We start from the raw sequence: 27,157 nt of genomic DNA on the forward strand, positions 1-27,157 counted from the left end.
TACAAATCAATCAAAATAGTTTATTCACAGGAACAGTGAAAAAGGCTCAGTATCAGTAGGCAAAATATGTCACAAAGTCTTTGTTTGCGAATTACTAGCTGGAATTGCTCTGGGAATGTCCTCAGCATAATCTCCATGAGGTGAGTGTCCAGGGAGGTTTTAACTGTGAATGTTTCTTCTAGGGGAAGGCGGGCTTCCATTTCATCATTAGCAACATGAGCCTTTAACCTTCATGCTGCAAGGCTTTCCTAATCTATATTAACTTCTTGAAAGATCTGAATCTGAAAGCAAAAAGCCCACACCAACGATTACATAAGTCAGAGGGTGGCAGTCGTGACTGTTTAACTTTTCTTAGCTCCTTAAGACCTCTATTATGTAAATCAAGACACTCTGATTTTCAAGCCCCCCCCCCCAACTAAAATGAGCATGATGAGGAGGATGATGATGATAGCAGCTGATTCCTTCAGGCCCTCTGGCTGCTGATTTTTGACTTCCTGGTATTCTGCCCTCCAATCCCTCACACAAATCTTTATGGCTCTCTAGTTGGCTCCTATGTTTCACAGAGCTCCAAAAGTTTGAAAAGACCCCATAAATGTGGGAGTGTTCACAGAACACAGCCACATAAAAGACAACTGACAGAACACACTCACTGCAGGCCACATCCCAGTAGGTGACACTCAGGAGCAAATGGATTTATGTAACCAGAGCTACTGATATTAAGTCCCAAGTTCTCCTGCTCCAGCAGGTTGACCTTTAAGGGCTGCATCAGGTCTCAGAAATAGAAGGTGCCAGCCTCAAGCTGCTTGATGCTTGTGCAGCCCTTAACATTGGCCACATTACCCAAATGTTAAGGGCTGCACACTTTTCTGCTGCTCTTTGTGCAGCTGTTGGGCCCGATTTTTTAGCATCTCTGCCTTGGCCTCATCCTTATCAACACCATCCCCCATTTTATACATGCGGCTAGCATTGGCACAGGCCCAAACATGGCCCAGGTCACAGGCTTTCATTGAGTATTCACATGCCAGGCCCATATCCTTGGGAACGCCAGGGGCACCCTGCAGAAACATGGCACTAAGGTTGAAGCAACTGGAGGCATAGTTGCCATCACAGGCCCTTGTGTAGTAGTCCCTGGCCTTCCCCAGGTCGGGCTGGCCATCTTCATTGACCTGGCCATCATGTGCCAGGAGACCGACATTGTGACATGCTTCCACAGACTTCTTTCCAGGCTTCTCACATGCCATCAAAAAGCAGCTTGAGGCAGCTTTCAGGTCCTGAGCTAATCCACCTGCAATGACAGAAAGTAAAGGAAAAAAGTAAACCCAAGTCAGGGCAGAACCTATTTGTCTCAGCTCAAAGTTAGCGAGCAATTCAAAGTAAGAAAGCAAGTCCATATCCTCTCAGCTAAGGCAATATGAAAGAAAAGTAGCCTGGCATGGAGCACAGACCCTTCAGACCCTTCTTTAGCCATGTAATCTTTTGTTCAAATGCTGTCTATGAGGAAGCCCAAACAGGTAAAGGAGGTCAAAGTTGGAAACAAAAAATATCCACCTCACGGAGTTATAGTAAGAACGTAGCGTTTTATAAACAATTAAACGTTCATACATTTAAATATACAGTTGACCCTCTCAATCTGTGGCTTTTATATCTGCACACTTAACTAACTTGGGTCAAAAATATTCAGAATATACAACTTCAGCAACTTAGCAAAGTCCTAAGCAACTCAGTGAGACCCTGTTTCTAAATAAAATACAAAAAAAGGGCTGGAGATGTGATTCAGTGGATAAGTTCCCCTGAATTTAATCCCAGGTATACACACACACACAAAGAAAAATTCAGAAAAGAGCATGATGGTATACACCTGTAACCCCAGAGACTCAGGAGGCTGAGGCAGGAGGACTGCAAGTTTGAGGTTAGCCTCAGCAACCTGAGAGGCGCCCCCAGTGAGAACTTTCTCAAAAAATAAAAAGGGGTAGGAATGTAGCTCAGTGGTGTAAAAAAAAAATTGTCTGCATAAGTATAGACATTTTTTGTCATTAATCCTAGAATATACAATAATAACAACTACTTCCATTATGATTTACATTGCATTAGGTATTATAAGTAATCTAAAGGTGATTTTAGAATACTGAAGAAAAAGGAAAAAGTGTGATGCAATCTTATGAAGATCAGTTAGGGTAGAGGAAAGGGAGGGAGGGAGGAGGGAAAAGAAAAGGGGAAATACTGGGGAATGATACTGACCAATTATATTGTTATATTGTGTGCATGTACGAATACATAACAAATTCCACTATTATGTGCAACTATAAATGCATCAATTAAAAAATATGAAAAAAATGCTCAAGTGATTCATAAGCACATTAAATTTTTTTCAAGGAAAAGTATACAGGAAGATTACAGAAGTCATATGCAAAAATGGTGCCATTTTTATATAAGGGACTTGAGCATTCTAGGATTTTAGTATCTGCAGAAGTCCTGGAACCAATATCCCCCAGATACTGAGGGCTGAGTACATACTGACGTCTTTTATTTGCCACTATTGCATTAGATCCTGGGGAACAGACATTGCCCTGCCCTTGAGAATCTTGGTCTATGGTCTAATGAGACATTAAAAAACCACACAAATAAATGTATGATTCTAAGTGTGAAAAAGGTATAGAGAAGTACAGGGAGAATAAGGATATATTTAGGGTCTTGATCTAGCCTGGGCATGAAGTCAAGGAAAGTTCCCTGAAAGAAGTAACATTTAAGCAGTAATACAATGAAAAAGGGAAAAAGAAAATATGGGTGAGGGATTTTCCAGGAAGGGGAACAGAAACTACTGTGGACTGAACCCAGAAACCATTGAAGGAGGAAACTGAAGAGACGAAAGGGTCCAGATCATGCAGGGTCTGACTGGTCATGCTCAGGACCCTGAATTTAATCCTGAAAGCTATTGAGAAACTGCCCCAAAGTAATTTATCTAGGCAGAGATAGTGACAGGGCTCACTTTTTTTAGTTACTTTTTTTAAGGCAAAATTTGAAATCCCATGTACTGTCACTCATTCTGAAATATAAACATTTTAATATTATTCTTTAATGATTTCAATCCATCATCTATAAATAATCATCAAGTCAGCACCATTCTAGCGATCTTTGTTGCATGTGTTTAGATTAAATGCTGGCTGGCAGAATGGATACCAAATAGAAAAGTACTTTAAAAAATTGGAACATATATACTGCTTGTAAATAAAAATTTTACCTTCGTTTATTTATTAGAAGAAAAACAGACTGTAGGGGACTGAAATAGAGCAAATTTTAACTATAAAAAACAAGGATACCGGCACGTAGTACTCTCTTCTCTTATACCTCTCTATATTATTTCAACTCAAGGAGATAGTATAGCCCACAGCCTGGGCTCCAGTCTTTGTGATCTTGGAGAACTTGGGCCTCATGCATGCTAAGTAAGAACCCTACCACCTGAACTACACCCCCAGTCTCAACAATTATGTTTTCATGCCATAAAGGTATATGTCATTTACATTCTATTCATTAGCCCAATGGTCATTCTAAATGGATTCTGCTCATCATTAGTTTCTTCATATGAGTGTCTCCATTTCTGAATTTTTTTAATGTTATATTTTTTATACCTTTATTTTATTGATTTATTTTTATGTAGTGCTGAGGATCAAACCCAGTGCCTCACACATGCTAAGCAAGCACTTTACCACTGAGCTACGACTATAGCCCCTATTTTTCGATTCACCTCTTTATTGGTTACCATATAGATTTTTCTAGAAAAGATTTTAAATCTAGTCTTAATTTCCCCCAATGCTGTTGTTTCTTTCTTCTTTTGAATTATATATTTATATATTCATTTCCATAATTGGCTTTTTTTAGTTATACCTCCTTTTCTTTTTTAGTGGTTCATCTATTGATTATCATGTTTATCCTGAACTTTTCACAATCTATCATGGATTAATATTATACTACTTCACACACAATGTAAGGGCCTTTTAATTATATTCCCATCCTTTCTGCTATTGCTGTCGTGTTTAATTTCTATATACAATAAGCCTTACAAATATACTACTATTATTTTTGCTTTAAACAATCTTTTAAAGATTTTTGACTTTTTGGTTTATTCTTTCTTTTTTTTTTTTTTTTGGTACAGGGGTGTTCTACCACTGAGCTAAAGCCCCAGCTCTTTTTATTTTTAAGACAGGTTCTCACTAAACTGCCCAGGTTGGCCTTGAATTTGAGATCCTTTAGTCTCAGCCTCCCAAACAGCTGAGATTACAGGCAAACACTACACCTGTCTTGCCCCTTTCCTTTCTATTAGTTATAATTGTTAATTGAGTGTTACTGTATTCATATATCTTGTTTGTTTTTATGTTGTAAATGTTACTGTTACTTGTCTTCTTCCTTCTCAGTGGAGCTGGGGGATCAAGCCCCACACCTCAAGTACACTGGATGGCATTTTGTGGCTGAGCTATACCCACAACAAAGTTGAAAGAAATTGCACTTACTCTAGCCACAAAACAGTCCTACTTGAATCTCGGTGCACACTTCAACTTTAAAACAGGGAGATAGCTGGAGCACAACTCTATAGTTACCTGTAATCCCAGAAACTTGAAGGCTGAGGCAGGAGGATTGCAAATTTAAAGTCAGCCTCAGCAACTTAAAGAGGCCCTGTCTCAAAATAAAAAAGGGCTGGGAACATTGCTCAGTGGTTAATAGCCCTTAGGTTCAGTTCCTGGTACAAAAAAAAAAAAAAAAGCAGAGAGTAAAAGTTCCCCAGTGACAACCTGGCCCCAAGCAGGCATGGCTAGAGAGGGCCAGAAGTCCCACTCCTGGACACTCACCCCACAGCAAGAGCAGAGAGAAATAACACAACTGTGTGGATACTCCATCTACAGGGACCTCAACATAAACTTGCAATCAACACATTGTAGACAAAACTGAAAGAGGAACTCCAAATACTATGCTATCTACAACACACCCAACTGAACTACTAGAAGGACCCTCCTCTTTCTAGAGCTACAGAGAAAGTGAGTCCTCCAGGCAATATGTCAAAATTTACCAATCAAACTTAGAGAAACCATAGGGAACTGCACTTAAATCCACTTGGAATTAAATTCAATGCTACACAACAACAGATAGCCCATCAAGAGAAGACTATTCCCTAAGAAGGCCCTCAAGTAAAAGTAGAAGAGACACTGCATCCCAACAAATGAGCAAATCTCAATACACAAATACAAGAAGCATGAAAACTCAAGGCAACCTGACTACTACAAAAGTTCACAACTCTCTGGTAATTGAGTCCAAAGATATTAAAGTGGATAAAATGCCAAAGAATTGAAAAGAATTATGTTTAAAATGATCAATGAATTAAAAAAAAAAAAAAAAAAAAAACAGCTGAATGAATTAAGGAAGACAATGTAGGATATGCAAGGACAATTCAATTAAAAAAAAAAAAAAAAAAAGATCCTGGAAAAAAAACTGGGAATGAAAAACTCAAAAGTCAAATTTAAAACTCAGTTAAAAGTCTCACCAAGAGAGTAGATGAAGAAAAAGAAAGAATATTATCAAGACTTGATGACGAGGTTGATAAATGATAACATTCAGACAGCAATAAAGAAAAAAAAGTGGGGGCTGGGTTTGTGGCTCTGTGGTAGAGAGCTTGCCTAGCATGCTTGAGGCACTGGGTTCGATCCTCAGCACCACATACATGTAAAATAAAGATATTCTGTCCACCTAAAACTAAAAAATAAATATTTAAAAAAGAAAAAAGAGTGAACAGAACATGCAAGATCTATGGGACACAATTAAAGGATCAAACATGAATCAAAGTCATAGACAAAGGAGCAGAGGTACAGACAGATTATTCAGTGAAAAAATAGAAGCAGAAAATGACTCAAAACTTGGGAAAGACATGGACACCCAGATACAGAAGGCATTTAGAATTGCAAATAGACCTGAACAAAAAAATAATCTCTCTACATCATATTATAGTTAAATTGTTAAAAGTACAGAAGAAAGAACATTGAAAACTGCAATAGAAAGTCAGTTACAAAGGTAAGCCCATTAAAATAACTGAAGATTTCTCAGCAAAAACTCCAAAGGCCAAGAGGGTATGGAAAGAAAATACTCTATTTAGCAAACTTACTATCCTTCAGAAGTGAAGAAGAAATACTTTCCAAGATAAGCATAAAGTAAAGGAATCCATGACTACTAACCCAGCATTATAGATAATATTTAAAGGATTCCTACACACAAAAGAGGAAGCAAGAGCACAGGAAAGAATAAAACTCATTGAAGACACTGATAAGAGGGTCTTTGTCCATTTGTGTGGATATTAGTTACCAACTTATTATTTTCCCTCAACTAAGCACTTTCTTTGGCATTTCTTGTAAGTCTGCTAGTAACTCATTCTTTTTTAAAAATATCTTTATTTTGTTTATTTATTTTTATGGGGTGCTGAGGATCGAACCCAGTGCCTCACATGTGTGAGGCAAGTGTTCTGCCACTGAGCCACAACTCCAGCCCCTAGTAACTCATTCTTTATGCTTTTATCTAAAATTGAATCTATTCACCTTCAATTTTATCTCATTTTAATTCAAAATCATTTAATTCACAATTAATTCATTTAAATTCAAGCTTGTTTTTTTTTTTTTTTTTCTCTTTCAACAGTTAAAAAATGCTCTTTTGAGGGGCCTGGGGTTGTGGCTCAGTGGTAGAGCACTTGCCTTGCACACGTGAGGCACTGGGTTCAATCCTCAGTACCACTTAAAAAATAAGTAAAACAATTGGGTCCATGTTCAACTAAAAAATAAAATAAAATGTTTTTTGTCTTCTGGCTTACATTGAGTCTGATGAGGAGTCGATGGTAATTCTTACCAATTTTCCAATGAGTGTGTCTTTTTTCTGTCTGCTTTTCAGATTTTCTTTTCATCTTTAGTTTTCAACAGACAATAGTGTGTCTACAGATGATTTTCTTTAGTCATCTTACTTGGGGTTCACTGAGCTTCACGGCCTGTGGGATAGTATTTTTCATCAGATTCAGACATTATTCATCTGTTATTTCATAAATGTGTTTTTCTACTCCATTCTCTTTCAATTCTCTTTTTGGAACCCAAATACACATGTTAGATTGATGGATGCTGAACCAAAGGCTGATGCTCTGTTCTTTTTGGCTTTTTTTTCTCTTTGCTTCAATTTCAATAGAAGCTATATTTCTATCTTCAAGTTCATACATCTTTTAAGTTTGCTCATGTTTTTCTTCTCAAGTCTCTAATTTGCTGTTAACCTTGTCCAGCGAGTTTTTCATTTTCAAATATCATGGTACTACTTAAAAATATTTTTAGCTGCAGATGGACACAATATCTTTATTTCTTTTTAATGTGGTGCTAAGAATCGAACCTATTGCCTCACACATGTTAGACAAGAGCTCTACCACTGAGCCACAACCCCAGCCCATGTTTTTCAATTCTAAAATTTCACTTGGTTCTTCAATACTTTAATTTCTTTAAATTCAACTCATTACATCCACCTTTTATTAAAACCCTTAAACATATTTATTAGACCCATTTAAATTTTGACTATTAATTCCAATATCTTTGTCATATCTGGGTATGTTTCTATTCACTGCTTTTATCCCCAAATTTTATTTATTTGCTTGTTTGTTTTTTATTTAATCTGGTTGGGGGGGGGGGGGCAGTGGGGGGCCCCGGGATTGAACTCAGGGACATTTGACCACTGAGCCACATCGCCAGCCCAATTTAGAGACAGGGTCTCACTGAGTTGCTTAGCGCTTCTCCATTGCTAAGGCTGACTTTGAACTCATGATCCTCCTGTCTCAGCCTCCCAAACTGCTGGAATTACAGGTGTGTACCACGGCACCCAGCTCCTTATTCCCCTTTTTTAATAATGATGCTAAGCCAGGTAGGGTGGCACGTGCCTGTAATCCCAGTGGCTCGGGAGGCTGAGACAGGAAGATCATGAGTTCAAAGCCAACCTCAGCAACAGGAAGTGCTAAGCAACCCTGTCTCTAAATAAAATACAAAATAGGGCTGGGGATGTGGTTAAGCAGTCAAATGTCCCCGAGTTCAATCCCAGGTACAAAAAAAAAAAAAATGCTAAGACTTTGTAGTTGATACTTTGTTCTCTTTGGATTTTATTATATTCCTTTCAAGACTCCTGAGTTTTGTTCTGGAAGGTAGCTAACTTACTATCCCAAATCTTTAGAGACTTATTTTTAAATTTTGTGAGAGCACACCTAAAATAGTCTTACTACTTCCTTTTTGGAGTCTCAGTTGGATACCTGTGATGGTCAGTAAGTTCTCTCCATTCAGAAAATAGTTGGAATTCAAACCACTCTAGAATCACTTTTTTTTTTCAGAGAGAGAGAGAGAGAGAGAGAATGAGAGAGAATCTTTTTTCGTAGATGGACACAACACAATGCCTTTATTTTTATGTGGTGCTGAGAATCAAAGGTCGCGCCCATGCTAGGTGAGCACTCTACCGCTGGGCCACAATCCCAGCTCCTAGAATCATTTTTTAGGTCATAGCACCCTAGTAGTGTTTTGTTGTTATTTGATGGTACTGGGTATTGAACTTGAATATTCTACCACTGAACTACATTCCAGCCCTTTTTATTTATTCTGAGACAGGGTCTTATTAAGTTGCCCCAGCTGGCCTCAAATTTGCAACCCTTCTGTCTTAGCCTTCTAAGCGGCTGGGATCATAGGTGTGCACCACTGTACTTCCCCAGTAGGTTTTCACTGCAAGGTCTCTCATGACACTATGTATGTGCAGCTTAACAGAGGTTGGGAGTACCCCAGGTGGATTTTTGGAAGATCTTTCCTCTCTAGGGTCAGAAGCCACTCTGGAGTAAACTCACCTTTAAGTTCTGAATAAAGGAGTATGGAACAGTTGTTGCACTCTGCAACACATTGGTTCTTACTCCTGCTCGGATAATGAGGTGTGGCTCCAGGAATAGGATTTACTTGGTGGGGTTGAGTTACACTCACCTGTTCCTTTGTAATCCTATCCCTCTGTCGTTTTTGGGATAGAATGTTCCATGGAACCTCCCCTTGTATGAGAGTTCCAGTGGCTCTCTTTTTCCACAGACTCCTAAGGTTGGAGAGCCGTCTCGGTTTTGAAAAGGTACTTCTGTGTGTTTGCGTGCTTTCTTTGTCGTTTTCTTAAATTATTGGAATAGTCAGACTTGTGAACCCAGCATAGGTTGCCAGCCAGGATAGATGGCGATACTCTTGTAGGCTCTCCTGCAAACTCTAGTCACCTCAGTGGCCAAAATTTGTACCTCTACCTTCTTAGTTCAGGAAGACTGCTTGGCTTCCACCTCTCTGTCAAAGTACCTCTAGGAAGACAGCCAAAGCCACCATGGATGGAGCTCACTTGCTTACTTCCTTGCTTTGCTACCAAGTGAAGGGAGATAATCTGCTAAAATGGAAGATAATGTAGAGGCATAATAAATTAGACAGAGAAGAAAACAATTGAGAATTATACACAGCGTTTGTTAAATCTGAGATGCCTGGAAGAATTTTAAATAGAATTATCTGTATATAGTCAGCTATTTACACTTGAGTCCACAAGGGTGGTCTTGACTAAAAATATATGTTTGTAATCATCATCATTAATTTTGACTCTTCATTTCCTCTACTAAAGTAATTCTACTTCTTACAAGATGAAATTGAGGACATTTTAACAGTAAGAATAAGAAAAATGAATAATCTGTTGTTATTACCACCTAGAGACCATTACTCTAATTTTTGGTGTTTCTTCTCAGTACTTTTTCTATTTAGTTTGGTCCTCTTTTTGCATGCTGTAATCATGAGCCTGCCTCACTCCTCATTGGAAACCTTTCTTAATATCTGTTTTATCGGCAGCAAAACATTTCAAACAGATATATCAGAATTACTTTCAATTATCTTTTGTTGGACACTTAGATTACTTCTCAAAAACAATTCAAAGCTGCTGGGCATGGCAGCACACAAAAGTAGGCAGGAGGATCACAAAATTGAGGCAGACCTAATCAACTTAACAAAACCTTGTCTCAAAATTTAAAAGGGGGCTTGGGAGGGCTGAAACTGTGGCTCAGCGGTAGCATACTTGCCTGGCACGTGTGAGACACTGGGTTTGATTCTCAGCACCACGTATAAATAAATAATAAAGATCTAAAAAAAGGGACGGGGCTTGGGATGTAGCTCAATGGTAAAGCACTTGCCTAACATGTATGAGGTTCTAGATAAAAATTTTAAAAAGTTCAAAGCTGATTTCATTGATGGAAACATGGCCAAAACATTCCTTGAGTTCGTCTAACCACAATCTCAAGTAACCTTTAGAGTGATCAATACAAACTAGACCTGTTCACATTGGGAGGATATTTTAAATTTAACAAAGCAGTCAGATCCACAATCTAATTTGATGCTCTGAAAAATATTATGAAGGAGGCATAAGCAAACCTTATTACCCTCATTTTGTCAATGAGGAATCTATATCTTGGGGAAGAAAAATGCCAATTAATGCTCTTGATAGAAGTGGGTTGTTTGCTCTCTAGCCGTAAGATTCTGTGTTAGAAGTATTAGTCTGTGTAAAGGATGGACACTGGATGTATTTTCAGAAACAGAAAGTAAAACAAAAAAACCTATAAAATCTTTGGCTCAGAACTAGGGAGGGGGAGTCAATAATATTGGTGTTTGGGGTTATTTTCCTTCTTTTTTTTTTTTTTTTTTGTGTGTGAGTGAGCTGGGTATTGAACCCAGGACTTCACACATGTGAGGTAAATGCTCTACCAGTGACGTACATTCCCAGCCCAACAGTACAGGTTTTTTTTTTTTTTTTTCAAAAATATATTTTATTTTTATATGGTGCTGAGAATCGAACCCAGTGCCTCACACATGCTAGGCGAGTATGCTACCACTTGAGCCACATCCCCAGCCCAGTACAGGTTTTTAATCCCAGCATGGCTAAAGGTCTGTCTGCTAAGCTCAGGTAGCAAAGATAAACTTTGTGAACATTCTGGCTTAAATACCTGGAGAAATTTATTAAAGAATGTTAAAGGGAGGCTGGGGTTGTGGCCCAGTGGTAGAGCACTTGCCTCGGCACGCGGGAGGTCCTAGGTTCGAACCTCAGCACCACATAAAAATAAACACAAAAAGATGTCATGTCCATCTACAATAAAAAATATTTTTAAAAAAAGAATGTTAAAGGGCTAATACAAGAGGATCTCAAGTTCAAGGCCAGCCTCAGCAATTTAGTGAGGCCCTAAGGAACTTAGACCCTGTCTCAAAATAAAAAATAAGGGCTAGAGATGTAGCACAGTGGTAAATTGCCCCTGGCTTAAATCCCAGACCTCCTCCTCCAAGAAAAAGATGTTAATAGGATTAAATATAGTCAGTATTGTGTAAGGACAGGGATACCTACTGAGTAATGCACTATTAGGTGATTTCTTTGTTATGTAAACATCCTAGAAAGTACTTGCACAATCCTAAATGGCATCTACCACTGTTTGTGGCCTCTTGTTGCAATTGAGACACAGTAAATATGAGATGTATAACAACATACTGGTTTACAATAAACTTTTTTAAAAATAAAGAATAAGCCCTAAAATAACAATGAAAAGAATAATAAATACATAAACCAGTGGTATATTCATGTATTGAAGGCTTGGTCTCCATGTTCAGAGGTGGGGCTTTGGGAAAGTGACAGGATCCTGAGGGCACTAACCTCATCAACAGGTTAATCCTTTGACAAGTTCATAGTTGAATGGGCTATTACGAGGTGGAGTTCCATTGAACGAAGCTGGTCACTGGGGTCTACCTTTGAAGGATATTACTCATCTCTGGCCCTGGCCCCTGTTTCCTGACTGCTATAGGTGTGCAGCTTTCCTCTGAAATGCTTTTTTACCATGTTTCTGCCTCATCACAGGCCTAAAAGCAATGGAGCTAGCTGACCATGGGCTGAAACCTCTGAAGCATGAGCCAAAATAAATCATTTCTCTTAAGTAGTTTTTCTCTTTTGTCACAATGATGGAAAGCTAACTAACACAATCAGTAACAGTCATATATTATCATTAAGTATTATGTATTGTGTATAATTGTATGTGCTATACCTTCATAGGACTGGCAGCAGAGATTTGCTCACACAGGATCACCACAAACACATAAGCAATGCCTTGCACCACGATGTTACATTGCAGATGTCACTATGCATAGGTTATTTTTCTTATAATTCTTTTTTTTTTTTTTTGAAATGCAGTCTCACTATATTGCCCAGGCTGGTCTTGAACGTGCAAGCTCAAGTGATCTTCCCACCTCAACCTCCCAAGTAGCTGTGACTACAGGTGTGTGCCACCATGTCCAACTTTATAATAATATTATGGCACCATCATAGTGGTAAACTGGACCCATCATCAACGGAAATATTGCCATATGACACATTAGTATAGTGTTCTCCATACAGTGTCCTTTCACACTGCCCACTTTCTATCTTCAGGGACATTAACTCTAATCCACCTCCAACAAACAAAATCCACTCTTTGAGGACCAGTTTTCAATGCCTCCTCCTTCATACTAGCACCCCCTAGTGATGACATAATTCTTGCATTGAATGGGCTATAATACTTTACATGTCTCTCTCTCTCTGAAAATACCCATCAAACTCTCCCAGGTGTAATTAACATTAGTATAAAATTTTCTCCCCCTCCCTTGGTCCTTATCTAATTCACTGCCCCTTACATGTAGTAATCAAGGAGCACTTAAGTGAAAAATAATTCTTCGTATACAATCACTAATGATACGTTGGCTTAATAAGAAAAGGGAAAACAACATCACAGCCTATTTTGGCTTCCCTGATTCAATAAGAAAATAAACCTCCTTACAGAAAATATAGTAAAAAAAGAAGAAAAATAAAAGGAATCCAAAGGTTTACTAAGACAACAAATCCAGAATAATCACTACGGACATTTTTGTACACACTTTATCATAAAACTGAATCCATTTTATATGTAATTTGGTACTTAGCTTTCTTCACTGAACATTACAGCATAAGTTTTCTCCTATATCAACATAAATTTTTTTCTTTTCCTTTTTTTTTTGGTACTGGGGATTGAATCCAGGGGTGCTTAACCAGAGTCACATTCCCAGCCCTTTTTATTTTGACAGGGTCTCACTAAGCTGTTTAGGGTCTCAATAAGTTGCTAAGGCTGGCCTTGAACTTGCTGTGAAAATCCCAAGTTGCTGGGAATTCAGGCACGTGCCACAACACCTAGCAACAAAAATTCTTTAGAAACATTATTTTTTAATGTGCTAACTACTTCATCCAATGAAAATAACATTACTTAACTCAGCTGCTGGGGCTAAGGATATAGTCCAGTGGTAGAGTAAAAAGGTTCAGTCCCTAGCACCACCCACAACAAAACATATAATTAACTTGCTACTTCTGGCACATACTTTCCTTTATTTTATTACTATATACAGTATGTATTACTTGTAAATTACAAATTAATGAAAATTTAAATTTGGAGATAAATAATGCTGGGATGAATATCTTTGTACATAATCTTTATTTAGATTTCCAGTTATTTCTTTTTCTTAATTTTTTTTTAGTTGTAGTTGGACACAATATCTTTATTTATTTTTATGTGATGCTGAGGATCGAACCCAGTGCCTCACACATGTGAGGCAGGCACTCCACCAATGAGCTACAGCCCCAGGCCACCAGTTATTTCTTCTTTTTTTTTTTTTAACCTTTATTTTATTTATATATTTATTTATTTTATGTGGTGCTGAGGATCGAACCCAGGGCCTTGCACGTGCAAGGCAAATGCTCTACCACTGAACCATAACCCCAGCCCCCACCAGTTACTTCTTTAGGAGAGAATACTAGGAGAATTACTAGGTCAAAGAAATGCCTCTCTCTGCTCCAAACTTTCTGTAAAATAAAGATGACCTTGGAATAACTAAATATATAAGGCAAATATTAATAGAACTGAAAGAGAAATGGACAGCAATATGTTAATAGCAAGGGACTTCAATACTTACTTTGACAATGGATAAATCATTCAGACAAAAAATCAAGACAGAGGCAGGGAGTTTAAGCCAGTTATGGTGGTGCATGTGGTAATCTCAGCGACTTGGAGTGCTGAGGCAGGAGGATTACAAATGAAAGGCCAGCAAGTTAGTGAGACCCCATCTCAAAATTAAAAAGACTGGAGATGTCGCTTAGTGATAAAAACCCTGCTGGGTTCAATCCCCAGAACCAAAAAAAAAAAAAAAAGGGCAGTAAATTTGAATAGCACTTTTCACCAAATAGACCTAACAGACATAACAGAACACTCCAGGCAACAGCAGCAGAATGCACATTCTTTTTAAGCACGCAGGAGACATTGTGAGGACAGAGTAAGTGGGCCATAAAACAAGTCAACAAATTTAGGAAGAATGAAATCATCAAGTATCATCTGAATACAAAAATATGAAACTAGAGCTAGGCGCAGTGGCATATTACTGTAATCTCAGCATCCTGAGAAGTGGAGGCAGAAGGATTGAAAGTTTAAGTCTGACCTTGGTAACTTATCAAGACCCAGTCCAAAAGGAAAAAAGACTGGGGATAGCTCAGTGGTAAAGTACCCTGGGGTTCAATTCCCAGTATAAGGGAAGCAGGGCCTGGGGATATAGCTAAGTGGCAGAGTGCTTGCCCAGCATGAATGAAGCAGAAGGAAGGAAACAGAAGGGAAAGGGAAGAAAAGAAAGACAAAGACAGGAAGGAAGTAGGAAGGGAGAAATCAATAATAGAAGGTTAAGTTGGAAAATTCACAAATTTGTGGAAATTCACCTATATATACCTGAATAATCAATCGGTGGATAAAAAAATAAATCAAAAGCCATCTTTAGACAAATGAAAATTGAAACAACATAGCAAAACTTACAAGATGTTGCAAAAACAATTCTAAGGGCGGGGTCTATAATAATAGATGTCTAAGGGCTGGGGTTGTGGCACAGTGGTGGAGCACTCACCTAGCACGTGCAGGGCCCTGGGTTCGATCCTCAGCACCACATAAAAATGAGTAAATAAAATAAAGGTACTGTGTCCAACTACAACTAAAAAGTAAATTTCAATTTTTAAAAAATGTCTACATTAAGAAATAAGATCTCAAATAAATAATATAACTTCAGACCTCAGGGAATCATAAAAGCCAAATATCAGAGAAGTAAATATCAGAGTAGAAGTAAGTAGATTAAAAGAGTAATAAAAGTATCAATGTAACTAACAATTGGTTTTTTGAAAAAATAAACAAAAGACTAAAGAAAAGAAAACGCAAACAAAATTAAAAATGAAAGAGGAGACATTACAACTGATACCAGAGAAAAACACAGGGTGATGAGACTATTATAAACAATTACATTACAACAAAGTAGATAATAAGAAGAAACAGATAAATTCCTAGAAACACAGAACCAACCAAGACTGAATCATGAATAGAAAACTTGAATAGACAAATGAAAATAGACTAGTAAAGACAAATCTCTTTACTAGTTTAATAACTAGTAAAGAGAGTGAATTAGTAATCAAAAACAATAGTTCAGGACCTGATAGCTTCACTGGAAAATCCTCCCAAACGCAAAAAGAAGAATTAATACCAATTCATATAAACTCTTCTAAACAATGCAGTGGGAACACTTCCAAACTCATTTTATGTAGGCAGCATTACACTGATACCAAAGACAGATAAGAACACTAAAAGAAAATTATAGGTCAAGGCTGGGAGAGCTCAGTGGTAGAGCACTGCCTAGCATGTGCAAGCCCCTGGTTTTGGTTCCCTAGCACTGCAAAAAAAGAGAAATTACAAGTCAACATCCCCAACATATATAAAAATCCTCAATAAAATACTACCATTGTATTTCATTTTGATTTATAAGAGGCAGGGGCTTGAACCCAGCATGGCACTGGCATAAAATAGATATCTAGGCTAATGGGACAGAATGGAAAGCCCAGTACCAAAAAGAAAAAGAAATATACTGATGGGTAGGCGGGAACACGCCTATAGGCCCAACAACTTGAGAACCTAAAGTGGGAGGATCCCTTGAGCCCATGAACCTAGGCAACAGAATGAGATTCCATTGCAAAAAGAAAATGATCTCACTTATAATGGTATCAAAAAAATAATACTAAAATATTGGGGCTGAAGTCAATAGTAGAGAGCATGCTTAACATGTGAAGCCCCAGGTTAATCTGCAGCACCCGAAAATAAAAATAAAATACTTAACAATAAATTCAACCAAGGAGATGAAAGATCTATACACTGAAAACTATAAAACACTGCAAGGCAATCTACAGTGCAACCCCATCAAATTTTCAAGTACATTTTTAACAGATACAGAAAAAACAATTCTAAATTCATATGGAACCATTAAAAGCCCCCAAAAGCCAAAGCAATTCTAAGCAAAACTACCAAAGCTTAAGGCTGATTTCAAAATATATTATGAAGCTTAGTAATTATAACAGCATAGCAGCCTGGCATGATGGTACACATCTGTAATCCCAGTTACTCAGAAAGTTGAGGCAGGAGTATCACATGTTGGAGGCCAACCTGAGCAACTTAGCAAGACCCTGTCTCAAAAAATAAAGAGTTTGGGTGGAGCTTAATGGTAGAACTTGCACAGCTACTTAAAGTCCTGGGTTCAATCCCATACCTCAAATAATTAAAATAGAGGGGCTGGGGCTGTAGCTCAGTGGTAGAGCACTTGCCTAGCACATGTGAGGCACTGGGTTCAATCCTTAGCACCACGTAAAAATAAATAAAGGCATTCTGTCCATGTATAACTAAAATAATAATAATAATAATATTTTTAAAAATTAGATAAAGTAAAACAAAAAGAGCTGAGGGTGCAGCTTAGTGGTAGAACACTTGCCTAGCACATGTATAGGTCCTGGGTTCAATTCCCAATATGGGGGAGGCAGGGGCTTGAACCCAGCATGGCACTGGCATAAAATAGATATCTAGGCTAATGGGACAGAATGGAAAGCCCAGAAATAAATCCATGTATTTATGGTCAATGGATCTTCATAAAGGTGCCACAAAACACACAATGGGGAAAGGACAATCTCTCCAATAATTAGGAAAACTGGATATCTATGTGCACTAGACTCTTATCTCATACCATATGTAAAAATCAACCTAAAGTGGATTAAAGACATTGAGTATGGAGCTGGGGCTGTAGCTCAGTGGTAGAGCACTTGCCTAGCATGCATGAGGCACTGAGTTCGATCCTCAGCACCATATAAAAATAAACAAACAAAATAAAGGCATTCTGCCCATCTACAACTACAAAAAAATTTAAAAAAAAGACATTGATTATGGTAGCACACGCCTGTAATCCCAGTAGCTCAGAAGACTGAGGCAGAAGGACCTAAGTTTGAGGCCAGCCCCTGCAGCTAAGGGAGACACTAACTCAAAATATAAAGTTATAAAGGGCTAGGGATATAGCTCAGCAGTACAGGGCCCTGGGATTTAATGTGCAATACCAACAACAACAACAAAAAAAACCAAAGACTTAAATTTAGACTTGAAATTATAAAATTACCATGAGAAAACATAGTGGGAAAAAACTGAAGAAACAAACACGTTACACACACTTCATGTTCACAGATAAAATGGGCATGGGGGCGCATACATACCTTTAATCCAGCGACTCAGGAGTCTCAGGCAGGAGGACTGCAAGTTCTAAGCCAGCCTCAGGAACTTTGTGAGGCCCTAAGCAACTTAGTGAGACCCTGTCTCAAAATTAAAAAAAAAAAAAAAAAAAAAAAGTCGGGGTGGGGTTGGGTGGTGGGTGGGCTGGGGATGTAGCTCAGTGGTAAAATGCCCCTGGGCTCAATCTGTGGCACCAAAAAATAAAAATTAAAATATCAGGGGCTGGGGATGTGGCTCAAGCGGTAGTGTGCTCGCCTGGCATGTGTGCGGCCCGGGTTCGATCCTCAGCGCCACATACAAAGATGTTGTGTCCTCTGAAAACTAAAAATAAATTAATTAATTTTTTAAAAAAATTAAAATATCAATTTACTCAAATAAAAAGCAACTGAAGATAACTCAAATAAATCTTAGCAATGATTTTTTGAATATGACCCCAAAAGCACAGAAAACAAAAACAAATAAAGACAAATTTATCATAGTGTGCTTTTTATTTATTTATTTATTTTTTAATTTTGGTACCAGGGTCTGAACCCAGGGGTGCTTAATCACTGAGCCATATCCCCAGCCCCTTTTATTATTATTTTTATTTTGAAACAGGGTCTCGCTAAATTGCTGAGGCTGGTTTTGAACTTGTGAACCTCCTGACTCAGACTCCCAAGCCGCTAGGATCATAGTCTGCTTTCTGCTATTATAACAGAACACCACAAACCAGGAAATATTTTTTTCTCAGCAGTGGTGAGATCAGACTCAGAGCCTTGTGCATACTAGACTGAACATTCTACCACTGAGCTACATCTCTTGCCCTGGGTACATTATTAACAACGGAAGTTTATTTGGTTCACTGTCCTAGAATCTGGAAGTTCAAGAAATGGTACCAGAATCTGGCGAGGGCCTCTGTGCTACTTCATAACATAGCAGAAGGGCAAGCAAGCACATGCAAGATTGGGGGAAAAGAAGGCCAAACTTACTCCGAACCCACTCTTGCAACAACCAACTGACTTCCATTTGTGAAGGCAGACCCCTCATAACCTACTCATCTCTTAAAGGTCCCATTTCTTAATACTATTATAATAGCAATTTAAAAATTCAACATGAGTACTGGGATTGTAGCTCAGTACTAGAGAGCTTGCCTCTCACATGTGAGGCACTAGGTTCAATCCTCAGTGCCACATAAAAATAAACAAAATAAAGATATTATGTTCAGGGGCTAGAGTTGTGGCTCAGAGTTAGAGCGCTTGCCTGGCATGCGTGAGGCACTGGGTTCGAACCTCAGTACCACATAAAAATAAAAAAATAAAATAAAGGTATTGCGTCCACCCACAATTAAAAAATAAAGGATAAAAAAAAAATTAAAAAAAGATATTGTGTCGGGCTGCGGATGTGGCTCAAGCGGTAGTGCGCTTGCCTGGCATGCGTGCGGCCCGGGTTCGATCCTCAGCACCACATAAAACAAAGATGTTGTGTCCGCCAAAAACTAAAAAAAAAAAAAAAAAAAAGATATTGTGTCCATCTATAACTAACAAATATTTTGAAAAAATTTCAACATAAGCTGGGTATGGGGGCACACACCTATAATCTCAGCAATTTGAGAGACTGAAGTAAGAGGATTGCAAGTTCAAGGACAGTCTCTGCAATTTAGTTAGACCCTAAGCAACTTAGCAAGACCCTGTCTCAAAATAAAAAATAAAAGGGCTGGGGATGTAGTTCAATGGTAAAGCATCCCTAGGTTCAATCTTCAATACAGGAAACAAAACAAAACAAAAAAATCAACACTAGCTAGGTGCAGTGGCACACACCTATAATCGAATCACTTGGCAGGCTGAGGCAGTTCAAGGCCAGCCTGGGCAATTTAGCAAGAGCCTGTCTCAAAATAATATAAAAAAGGGCCAGGCATGATGGTGCACACCTATAATCCCAGCAGGTAGGGAGGCTAAAGCAGGAAGATTCAAAGTTCAAAGCCAGCCTCAGCAACTTAGGGAGGCCCTAAGCAACTCAGCAAGTCTCTAAATAAAATACAAAAAAGAGCTAGGGATGTGGCTCAGTAAAGTGCCCCTCTGTAAAAAGGATTAGGGGTATAGCTTAGTGGTAAAATGCCCCGTATCAAAAAAAAAAGGGAAAGAAAGAACAAAACATGAGTTTTGGAAGGGATATCAAACTAAAAAGCTTCCCTCCACAGCAAAGAAGCAACAGAATGAAGAGACAGAATGGAAGAAAACATCTGAAAATAATATATCCAAAAAGGGGTTAACATTCAAAATGTAAAATAAAAAACATAAGGAATGAATATAAGGAATTCAACAGCAAGAAAATAACCAATTAGGGGTTGGGGATGTAGCTCTAAGGCCCTGGGCTAAATCCCCAGCACTGCAAAATAAGAAAATAATCAATTAAAAATGAGCAAAGGGCTGAGGATACAGTTCAGTTGGTAGAGTACTTGCCTTGTGTGAACAAGGCCCTGGGTTAAATCTCCAGCACCAACAACAACAACAACAACAACAAAAAAGTCAAAAAATGAGCAAAGGACCTGAATAGACTTTTCTCAAAAGAAGACATATAACTTTCCAACAGATAATGTGAAAAAATGCTCAATGTTAGTAATCATCAGGGAAATGAAAATCAAAACTACAAAGAGATATCATCTCACAGCTGTTATTTGATGAGGATATGGAGAAAATTGAACCCTTGGGCTGGGGCTGTAGCTCAGTAATAGAGCATTTGCCTAGCATGTGTGAGGAACTGGGTTCAATCCTCAGCACCACATAAAAATAAATAAAGAAAATAAAGGTCCATCTAAAAAACTATTTAAAAAAAAATGCGAACCCTTATACACCGCTGGTAAGAATGTAAATTGATATAGCCATTATGGAAAACTATATATGTCTCATGGGCTGAGACATGAGGATTTCAAGTTCAAGACCAGCCTCAGCAACTTAATGAGGTTCCTAAGCAACTTAACGAGATCCTATCTCAAAATAAAAAAAGGATTGAGGATTTGATGTGATTCAATGATTAAGCACCTCCAGGCTCAATCCCCAGTACCCAGAAAAGAAATAAAATTAATGTCTTAAGAAAACATGGGGGGGGGTGGTGCTGCTGGGGATATGGCTCACCTGGCATGCATGAGGCACTGGGTTCAATCCTCAGCACCACATAAAAATAAAATAAAGATATTGTGTCCACCTAAAGCTAAAAAATAAATTTTTTTTTTTTAAAAGAAAGAAAACATCTGGGAACTGGGGTTTTGGCTCGTGGTAATGCGCTTGCCTAGCATGCAGGAGGCATTGGGTTGGATTCTCAGCACCACATTCGAATAAATAAAATAAAGGTCCAACTAGAAACAACTAGAAAATATTAAACAACTAGAAAATATTAAAAAGAAAACATCTGCACTCCCCTGGTCACTGCAGCATAATTCACAATAGCCAAACAAACTATGGAGTCAACCAAAGTGCCTATCAACAGAGGAACAGATAAGGAGTTATATACACAATAGTATAATATTCAGCCTTTAAAAAAGAAAGTAATTCTATCATTTGCAACATGGATGAACTTTACTCCTTATGGCAGTCATAATACTATGTAAAATAATTCAGGCACAGAAAAACAAAGCAAGAGCTCAATTACATGTAGAATCTAAAAAAGCCAACTCATATAGAAGCAGAGAGTAGCACGGCAGTTGCTAGGATCTGGGGAGGTGTTGGTCGAAGGGCACAAAGTTTCAATTAGGTAGGATGAGTAAGTTCTGGAGAGCTATCATATAGGTGACTACGCTTATCATATACTTGAAATCTGATAAGAGAGTAGATCTTAAATGGTCTCACCACTCACGGAAATACAGTAACTATGTGAGGTGATGAATACATTAATTAGCTTGATTGTGATAATCATTTCATGATGTATACATATATCCAAGAATCATATATACAGCAAACATAGAATATTTGTCAATTACCATACACCTCAGTAAGCTGGGGAAAATTTTAAAAAATAAAAATAAACACTGGACATAGTGGTGATGCTTGTAATCCCAGTTTGGGAGGCTAAGGTAGGAAGATCACAGGTTCAAAGCCAGCCTCAGCAACTCAGACAGGCTATAAGCAATCTAGGGAGATCCTGTCTCAAAATAAAAAAACAAAAAGGTCTGGGAATGTGGCTCAGTGATTAAGTACACTTGGGTTCAATCCCTGGTATGTATGTATGTATGTATGTATGTATGTATGTATAAATAAATAAACAGCACTACCACAGGAACTATGTTCCAAGTAAAAGCCAAAACAGTCAACATAGCTCCAAAAATTAAAAAAGACATCCTCTTCATCAAACTTTCACTGAACATTTTTCTAACTAGGGTCGCCTGGGTACTGGGAATGGGATGAACAATCATCTTCAAGAAGCTCATGACATGATGAGTGTAAAAAAATTAGCCTCCTATCAAACAAAGGTCATATTCCCTGTGTCATGGTTTTAGACTATGTCCTTTGGGAATTGAGAGTCTAACTCAGTGATAGAGCACTTGCCTAGCATGCATAAGATCCTGAGTTCCATCTCTAGCACTGTAAAGAATAAAATATGTCCATAAATTCTTTGATATTCCTTCCTTCAAAGACTGTAATTTAAGTCTTTTCTCACTAGCATGGGCTAGCCTTAGTGACTCACCTCTAATAAATAGAATGTGACAGAAATAAAAACTGTAGGGGCTGTAGCACTTGCCCAGCATGTATGAAACACATCACTACATAGAAATAAATAAAGGTCCAACGGCAATTAAAATAAATAAATATATGTGTGTGTGTGTGTGTGTGTGTGTGTGTATAAAAAGAAAAATTGTGACTTCCAATGGTAGTTCAAAAACACACTGTGGATTCCACCTTGCTCTCTTGGATTACTCAGTGGAGAAAGCCATAGACCATGTCCTGAGATACTCAAGTAACCCATAGAGATCCACATGACAAGGATAAGATGTCTCCTAACAATAGCTGATAAGGAACAGAGGCCTCTGCCGCCAGCCACATGGAGAAATCCTCTTAGATCTGGAAACTCAAACTCTAGGCAAACCTTTGAAATGATTACAGCCCTAGCTTCCTGACCAGTGTCTTGCCGGCAACTTCATGAGAGATCCTGAGGTATCTAGCTAAACCACTCCCAAATTCCTGACCCACAGGAATTATTAGGGTAATTTGTAATTTAGCAATAGAAAACTGAAACACCATTCTGGTGGTAAATAAAATTAGGGCATAATGTGGTATCTGGGTTAAAGAGTATAGGAATTCTTTGTAATGCTTTTGGTTTTCTTTGTAAATCTGAAATTACTTCAAAATGAGAATTAAATATACATACATATATAATTACATATGTACAGTATACATGTATATATATATGTATATATGTATATATACACACACATAGATACAATATATATGTGTACTTATGTGGGCAGAATGAAAACCCCTTTTTAAAATTTTTTTTTTAGTTGTTGATGGATCTTTATTTTATTTATTTATACATAATGCTGAGGATTGAACCCAATGCCTCATACAAACCCCAACCTCTGAAAACCCCTTTTTACTAAAGCCTAATTCAGTTGCATATGTGGAGAATTCAGTGTGAAAGCAGTCATTAGTTATTTAACAGTATGAATATAGTATTTTTTTTTTTAAATATATATTTTGGGGCTGGGGTTGTGGCTCAGTGGTACAGCAATCATCTAGCATGTGTGAGGCCCTGGGTTTGATTCTCAGCACCAAATAAAGATAAATAAATTAATGTATTGTGTCCATTTATGACTAAAAAATATTAAAGTAATAATAATAAAATATATATTTTTAGTTGTAGGTGAACACAATACCTTTATTTTATTTTGATGTGGTGCTGAGGATCAAACCCAGTACTTCATTCAGGCTAGGTGAGTGCCTACCACTGAGCAAGAAACCCAGCCAATGGATAAAGTATGTTAAATGCATTGAGTTTATTAAAAGTAAAAGTCACTTGTAAACACACCAAAAAAAAAAAAAATGAGGAGAAAAGATAAAGAAGGGAGTAATTACTGATCTCTTACTCTGTGCCAGGCACATACTGATGCTTTTATCTACATGTTCCTCTTAAGTCCTCACAACAATCCTACAAAGCAAGAATTATTTTCCCCCATTTTACAGGTGATGTAACTGAGACACAGAGTTAAAGTGACTAGCTCAAGATCCCACTACTTGCAAATAGCATTCTCTAGGGTTTGCTTAACTTAAAGGCTGTGCTCCTCCCCGATCACTCTGCTGAACTCTTGTCTCCAAATGTATCTGCAATGTGCTCCCACAATGCCTGTGAGGATATTTCTGTGAATAGAGCTCAGCCTAAGGCTTGGGTATGATGACAACCTTAGCATCAAAAAGGGGATACCAAAGAAAGCAAGCCCCTTCTTACCTTTTCCAGTCACATAGTAGGCCCCCAGTTTGTAGCAGCTATCACTGTGCTTGTTCTCTTCACAGTTGAACTTCAACACCTTTGCAGCCTCATAAAAATTCTTCTGGATCCCTTCTAAATAGTCCACCAGCCGATAGCAACCTGTGAGGAGAGGGCAAGAGCTGTTCAGGTCTAGGACTGCTGCTCAGTAGGGAGGTTCCAGTGTGACAGGTCAGACTGAGTCATTTATTTAGAACCAGCACTGTCCTCCTCTGGTGTGGCAAACTAACCTTACCACAAAGACTATAAGTGGTATTTAGCCATCCCTATAAGTGGCTTTTTCTGCCATTCACCAGGGACTGAGCAATGCATGGACTAGGGGAAACCTTGACCCCTGCACTGGCTATACCACTTGCCACTGCTGGCCCAAAGACCTAGTGACTTCCATTGCAGAAACTATGCTAGCTTTGGAACTTCTGGTGAAATCTAGTAGTAAAACCCCTAAAAGCCAAGACTAGATCTGGGGTTGTAGCTTAGCAGTAGAGCGCTCGCCTAGCAAGTGTGAGGCGCTGGGTTCAATCCTCAGCACCACATAAAAAATAAATACATAAAATAAAGGTATTGTGTCCATCTACAACTAAAATATATGTTTAAAAAAAAAAAAAAAAAAAACAAGGCTAGTAAGCTAATCTTGTGACAGCAAGAAAGAAATGTGGCAATGACTACACCTTATTCCTTGGCCAGGCTAGGAACATGGCAGCTACCAAAAGAGCTAGAAACTGGCTCTTCCTCCTTGGCAGTCTCCTTGTTCCAGAAAATCTCCCTCCTTTTGGGGGGATGGAATGGGATACCAGGGAATAAACCCGGGGGCACTTAACCACTGAGCCACATCCCCAGCCCTTTTTATTTTGAGACTGGATCTTGCTGAATTGCTTAGGGCCTCACTAAATTGCTGAGGCTGCTCTCAAACTTGCAATCCTCCTGCTTCAGCCTCCCAAGATCCTGGGCTTACAGGTGTGCCCCACCGAACTGGGCAAACCTCACTCCTTAAAATCTCCTTCCTCAGGGCTGGGATTGTGGCTCAGTGGCAGAGCACTTGCCTTGCAGATATGAGGCACTAGGTTCGATCCTCAGCACCACAAAAAAATAAATAAATAAAATAAAGTTACTTAAAAAAAAAAAAATCTCCTTCTTCATTCCTTACAATATCATATGTCATTTCTCATTAAATTTCAAAAATATTTGAGCATCAAAAAGCATCTATGTACCAGATATACAGATGCTAGGAATACAGCAATTTGCTCTCCTAAAATTTACATTCTAAAGGAAGAAATACAAAAAATAAGCAAATAAGTGAAGAAGATGTATTCAAACAATAAAAAATGTTTCTATTTAAGTAAAACAGGATGACAAGCAAGTAAGTATAGAATGGGCAATCAAGAAGGATCTTAAGTCTCACTGAGGACTGTGCTGTCTTAGCTGAGATTTGAATAAGGAGAAAGCACTACCTATTTACAGACAATGAGGAGCAGGCAAGTGTAGCTCAGCAGTAGAATCCTTGCCTATCATGAAAAAAACCTCCCTCCTTTTTTTGGGGGAGGGGGTAATATACCAGGGAATAAACCCTGGTTTCTCAATGCACAGCACTGAAAATAAATAAATAAATAAATAAACTTAATTCTGACTACACATTCTGACTTCAACCTTCTAAAGGAACACTTTCTTCTCCCACCATCTCCTCCATTTCATCAACGGCAGATTAGCCCTATAGACTGCCCCTAACTACCCTGCTCCTCAGTGATCTCAATTCCTCTGAAATTTATAGATTATTAGGGCTTGGACTAGCTCACAGAGAAAATTCTTCCATGTAGTTGGTTAGCTAAAAAATATAGCAAAGTCACATTCTGAAAATCAGATGGCAAGCTCTAAGAAGGAAGGATGTGAATTTTTCTCCACCTTTAAAAAAAAATAAAGTAGGGCCCAGAATGGTGTGCACACTCACCTGTAATCCCACCAGCTCAGGAGGATCCTGCGTTCAAAACCTACCTCAGCAACTTGGCGAGGCCCTAAACAACATAGTGAGACCCTTGTCTTAAAACAAAATATAAAAAAAGGCTGGGGATGTGACTTGGAGGTTAAGCGCCCTTGGGTTCAATCCTTGGTACCAAAACAAAAACCAAAAAACCAAAATCTTGCATGGTTCAACTCCCTTGCCTTCTTCAAGGCTTCTTTCAAGACTTCTTCAAGAATTGTTCAAATGCCAGTTTCTCAATAACTCCCTTGTCCGATGGATCAATTTACAATCGTCTTCCTAAACTCCAGTAGCCCTTCACCCTTTTTTTTCCCCCTCTGAACTTACCAGTTCCGAACCCCATCATTTATTTCCTTATCTTTACTGACTGATTCCCCTATCAGAATGTAAGCTCCTTGAGGGCAGGGAATTTCATCTGTTCACTAATGTATTCCCAGTCCCTTGACCTCAAATGCCAGAACAGGACTCTTCCCCATCCCAGCCTGCAGCCTCATTCCGCCACGGCGCGCCCGCAAGTCCTGTTGCACACAACGCTCCTCTCATCACACACAAGGTCGCAAGTGTCCGGTAGACCTGGTCTCCAAATGTCCTCAGCCCGCCACGTGATGCTCCCTCCAGGTTCCCTGAGAGTTCGCTCACTCAATCCCACCCCTGACATGTCCCCAGACAGCACCGCTGGAGCTCACCTTCCGGGTCCTTCTCGTGGTAGCACTGGTAGTTGCACTCCACCTCCATGTTCTCCAAAAATGACTTTACCTGCTCCGCGTCTTGGAAGTCCACCAGCCCCGCCATGACTGCAGCTCCTCCAACCCGCTTTGGCCCGGCGCTCCACCTACGGTCACGCGGGGGCGGGGCCTGGGAAGGGTGGGACGCTGACGTCTGAACTCTCCGCGGATTCGCGGAGACTAATAGGCGAGCCTGGGCTTCCCGTCAGCCCGCGCGCTGTTAAAGTCTGGTAGACGCTTTTCTAATACTGACCTAAGTTCTAAAACTGGTGCCGATCTTTCTGTAGACCTGCTTTGTGGTCTTAATGACTTTCA

At 38.8% G+C, this 27,157-nt stretch overlaps 1 protein-coding gene across 1 annotated transcript; it reads right to left on the bottom strand.

Annotated features, from left to right (window-relative positions):
* Coa7 (cytochrome c oxidase assembly factor 7) lies at nt 1–26,949 on the bottom strand. Its single transcript, XM_027944958.2, has 3 exons — nt 26,804–26,949; nt 24,107–24,247; nt 1–1,285 (listed from the first exon to the last, which is right to left on the bottom strand). The coding sequence occupies exons 1-3, from the start codon at nt 26,907–26,909 to the stop codon at nt 837–839; spliced, it is 696 nt and encodes a 231-aa protein (XP_027800759.1). The 5' UTR covers nt 26,910–26,949; the 3' UTR covers nt 1–836.
* Between the last annotated feature and the right edge of the window lie 208 nt (nt 26,950–27,157).

The sequence above is a fragment of the Marmota flaviventris genome, chromosome 10, assembly GCF_047511675.1.
Source record: "Marmota flaviventris isolate mMarFla1 chromosome 10, mMarFla1.hap1, whole genome shotgun sequence".
NCBI classification, from domain to species: Eukaryota; Metazoa; Chordata; class Mammalia; order Rodentia; family Sciuridae; genus Marmota; species Marmota flaviventris.

Bases quoted from the DNA above. Each gene is read 5' to 3' on its own strand.
- Coa7 (XM_027944958.2), bottom strand. From the start codon at position 26,909: ATGGCGGGGCTGGTGGACTTCCAAGACGCGGAGCAGGTAAAGTCATTT. The intron at 24,248-26,803 runs GTGAGCTCCAGC...CTCTCCTCACAG, and splicing joins CCACGAGAAGGACCCGGAAG to GTTGCTATCGGCTGGTGGAC. The intron at 1,286-24,106 runs GTAAGAAGGGGC...CTGTCATTGCAG, and splicing joins CTACTATGTGACTGGAAAAG to GTGGATTAGCTCAGGACCTG.